General features: G+C 40.8%; 2 protein-coding genes across 2 annotated transcripts; both read left to right on the top strand.

Annotated features, from left to right (window-relative positions):
• Positions 1 to 673: 673 nt before the first annotated feature.
• On the top strand, positions 674 to 1,216 carry LOC116029665. Its single transcript, XM_031271713.1, has one exon. The coding sequence runs from the start codon at positions 674 to 676 to the stop codon at positions 1,214 to 1,216; it is 543 nt and encodes a 180-aa protein (XP_031127573.1).
• A 3-nt stretch (positions 1,217 to 1,219) lies between these two features.
• LOC116029664 lies at positions 1,220 to 2,705 on the top strand. The gene is made up of 2 exons (XM_031271712.1): positions 1,220 to 2,171; positions 2,272 to 2,705. Exons 1-2 carry the CDS (start codon positions 1,220 to 1,222, stop codon positions 2,703 to 2,705), a joined length of 1,386 nt encoding a protein of 461 aa, XP_031127572.1.
• The last annotated feature ends 639 nt before the right edge of the window (positions 2,706 to 3,344 follow it).

The following is a 3,344-nucleotide window of genomic DNA, read 5'->3' as shown; positions in this document are numbered from 1 at the left end:
GCAAATTACTTCCAGTGTGATCAAAATATTCAAAAGCTCATACGACATATTCAGCTCTAGAGAGATTTTGTGAAGCTCAAAAGTTGATATCAAGAAATTAAACACAAGAATCTCAAAGTTGGAGAAACATCACAATATTTCAACCATCTCTACGTGTGAAGTAGAAAGATGCGGAGTAAACTTGGGAGAAGTTGAAAAACCTACAACAACGTAGATGCCGGGCTAAGTGATCAAAGGAGCACGTTGTAAAGGAGTTTGTACTATTAAGGGGAATATAGTGCAAACCTTCACGAGTTGTGAAGAAGAGTGGAGTAGGCTTAGTTAACAGGCGAACCACTATAAAAATCCTTCTCTCTCTCTATCTTTTTATATTTACGTACTGCATTGCATATCTCACACAAACATAAAACTATCTTTTATAAGAAAATCTTTCGTGCAAAGTAAAACTAAAATTTCGTATAATCATTCCGTTGCGTTATAATCTGTTTGAAGAAGTTTTAAAAACCCTTGTGAGTCTATTCAACCCCCCCCCTTCTAGACTCACACCGTTACCACCGGGACCAACAAGTGGTATCAGAGCCTGTTACCTTGAACGGTGAACACTCTGTGTATACTGCCTGGTGATCCTCTTTGAAAAATCCTTAAAATCTTCACGCTTTGCACAATGTCTAAAATGGAGCATCATAGGCATTTCCTTATGTTTAACTTAGACAAATTTGACGACTGGAAAGTTCGTATGCAGGCTCATCTGTCGGCTATCCATGATGAGATGTGGGACGTGATTACTGACGGACCCATCAAGATCCTTCAAGTAAACCCTAACCGAATACTCACTGATCCAACTTCACCAGAGATGATATCGAAGGAGAAATCCTTGCTGACCACCGAAGAGAGAACCCGTGTGAATCTCGACAACATTGCTAAGGATATACTCTACAAAGCTCTGGATCAATCGCTATTTCCAAGAGTGAGAAAGTGCAAGTCTGCCAAAGACATCTGGGATGTACTCATGCGAATAGGTGAAGGGGACGAACAAGAAAAAGAAAACAAGTTGACGATTGCCATGAAGAGGTTTGAGGATTTCAAACTTGGTCCGAAGGAATCCATAACCAAAATGGAAGCTCGCTTCATGAAGCTACTGAGTGACCTTGATGAAGAAAAGCTATCACAAAAGGAGATAAATCTGAAGATTCTCCGACGACTGCCCATGAGCTAGGAGATGAAAGTAGTAGCTATGCGCGATCATCGAGATCTCAAAACAACGAGCACTACTCAGATTTTTAGTGATCTGAAAGCCTATGAGTTTGAGAAGGAAGCACTGAATGATGAAGAGCCCGAAACAAGAAATATAGCCTTAGTCGCGAGTCAACAACCTTCATCATCAACAGTAAGGTCGATTCCTAACCCTTCATCTGATTTATTCACTGACGACCAGTTTGCTTTGTTTATGAGAAAGTTTAAAAGATTCATGAGAAAGAATCAGTCATATGATTCTGCGGACAAATCAAGAAGATCAAAGCATAGAAGCCACGACAAACCGAGTGGATCCAAAACACGCGAAAATGAAGAAGTTCAAATGCTATGCTACAACTGCCGAAAACCTGGACACTTCAAGGCTGAATGTCCTTATCCCATTGTCAAAAAGCATCAGGACGAGCACAACTACAAGAAGAATTCGGGAAACTACAACAACCCGAAGAATACATCCAATGATGCTGATGAGCAGTCAAACAAAAATCAGAAGAATGACAGGCGAAGAAAGGCTCTAGTTGTGGAAGAGAAATCAGGAGAAAAGAATGATGAGACATGCACGTCTAGCTCTAGCTCTGAGAGTGACAGTTCGGAAGACGAAAAGAGACTACTATGTCTTTTCAGTCAAGAGGATTCGGATGAAGAGATATGTCTTATGGCAGATGAAGAAGAGGTAACTTCACAAAACCATTCATCTAATTACAGTTCCGAATCCATCTATCATGAAAATCCTAAGGAAGCATTCGAAAGAATGTTGAAGGATTTTAATGATATAGAAAACTCACACTTCAGACTTAAGGAAGATAACGCTCAACTATTGGCAGAAAGACAAGATCTCGAGGATTTAAAGTCCAAAAATGCTGAGATGCTTGAATATATAAGCCAGCTTGAGAAGCAAATTCATCTCCTTAAGGAAGAGTGTAAAGCAAAGGATGATAGAGAGCAAAACTTGCGTGCGGTAATTGCGACTCGGTTATAACTCTAGCTCTCATCAACATGCTCTCTTGGTACGACCAACAGACCCTTCTACCAGTGGAGGATTAAGTTCTGTTTTTGTCCAAGGACAAACCGAAAACCTTGAGCCTGTGATTAACGCCGAAAATGGAACAGAACCACAATCAACGAGCCAATCTAATGATTCGGCTGAAACACGAATTGTGGAACCTACGAGAGGGAACTCCCAAAATGGTAACCCGAGAAGTCATCAGATCCCTCGGTACAGACCTCGCATGCAAAACCATCATGGTTTCGTTGCAAATGGTCAACCACATGGGAATAACCGATCTAAAGGAAAATTCCAAGGCAATAAGAGGCAACACTATTCACAGAGGCAACGCAAAGGTAGACCTCAGGGAAGACCGAACTCTTACCCAAATAGTGTCAAGAATTTCAAAAAGTTTCCCAGCAAGCATAACGGCGGAGATGGTAGACTATATCCCAGTGATGAGGACTAGTTCATGGACTATGAGCCAATGATAAGAGCAATATTTTTGCTCACACATAGACATAAGCAGACCTCATACACCAGGGAAAACTCAAATAAACAAACACCTCCTCTTCAAAAGGTTTATTCACCAAAGTCACCTCAAGCTTATTATGCTATTCCTTATGATTATCGTGTGTTTAACGGGTATCGTGGACCGAGGATGAACCTCACAAGTTCTAGGTATGCATGGATGCCCAAGCTCACCGCTAACCGTCAAGGACCCAAGAAGGTATGGGTACCTAAAAATACCTAATCTTTGAATGTAGGGAAATAGGACCATCTGGTATGTAGATAGTGGATGCTCAAGACACATGATCGGTGATAAATCAGAATTGAGCAACTTTAAAGCGAAGAATGGTCCTAAAGTAGTCTTCGGTGGGAACTCAAGTGGACGTACCGTGGGCACCGGAGATGTTGTGAAAAAAGGCAAGAATATAAACTTATTTGGCTCTAAACACTCTCATGGGTGCGAAAAGTAACTTCCTCAAAGATATTTCGAGAGTAAAAATTTTTGGGCATCCAGTCAAAATTCTATCTAGATAACACAAATAATAACTATCTTTTCAAAACTGCAAATGCACCCGCTTATCATTCCCAAGAGCTTCTA

The sequence above is a fragment of the Ipomoea triloba genome, chromosome 9 (genome assembly GCF_003576645.1).
Source record: "Ipomoea triloba cultivar NCNSP0323 chromosome 9, ASM357664v1".
Lineage (NCBI taxonomy): Eukaryota > Viridiplantae > Streptophyta > Magnoliopsida > Solanales > Convolvulaceae > Ipomoea > Ipomoea triloba.
The sequence above is the reverse complement of the archived record's forward strand: the minus strand, read 5'-3'. Positions and strand labels throughout refer to the sequence as shown.

Excerpts from the sequence above, each read along its gene's own strand:
- LOC116029665 (XM_031271713.1), top strand. The coding sequence starts at position 674 with ATGGAGCATCATAGGCATTTCCTTATGTTTAACTTAGACAAATTTGAC.
- LOC116029664 (XM_031271712.1), top strand. The coding sequence starts at position 1,220 with ATGAAAGTAGTAGCTATGCGCGATCATCGAGATCTCAAAACAACGAGC. Across the intron at positions 2,172-2,271 it reads TCATCTCCTTAAGGAAGAGT|ACCCTTCTACCAGTGGAGGA; the intron begins GTAAAGCAAAGG and ends TACGACCAACAG.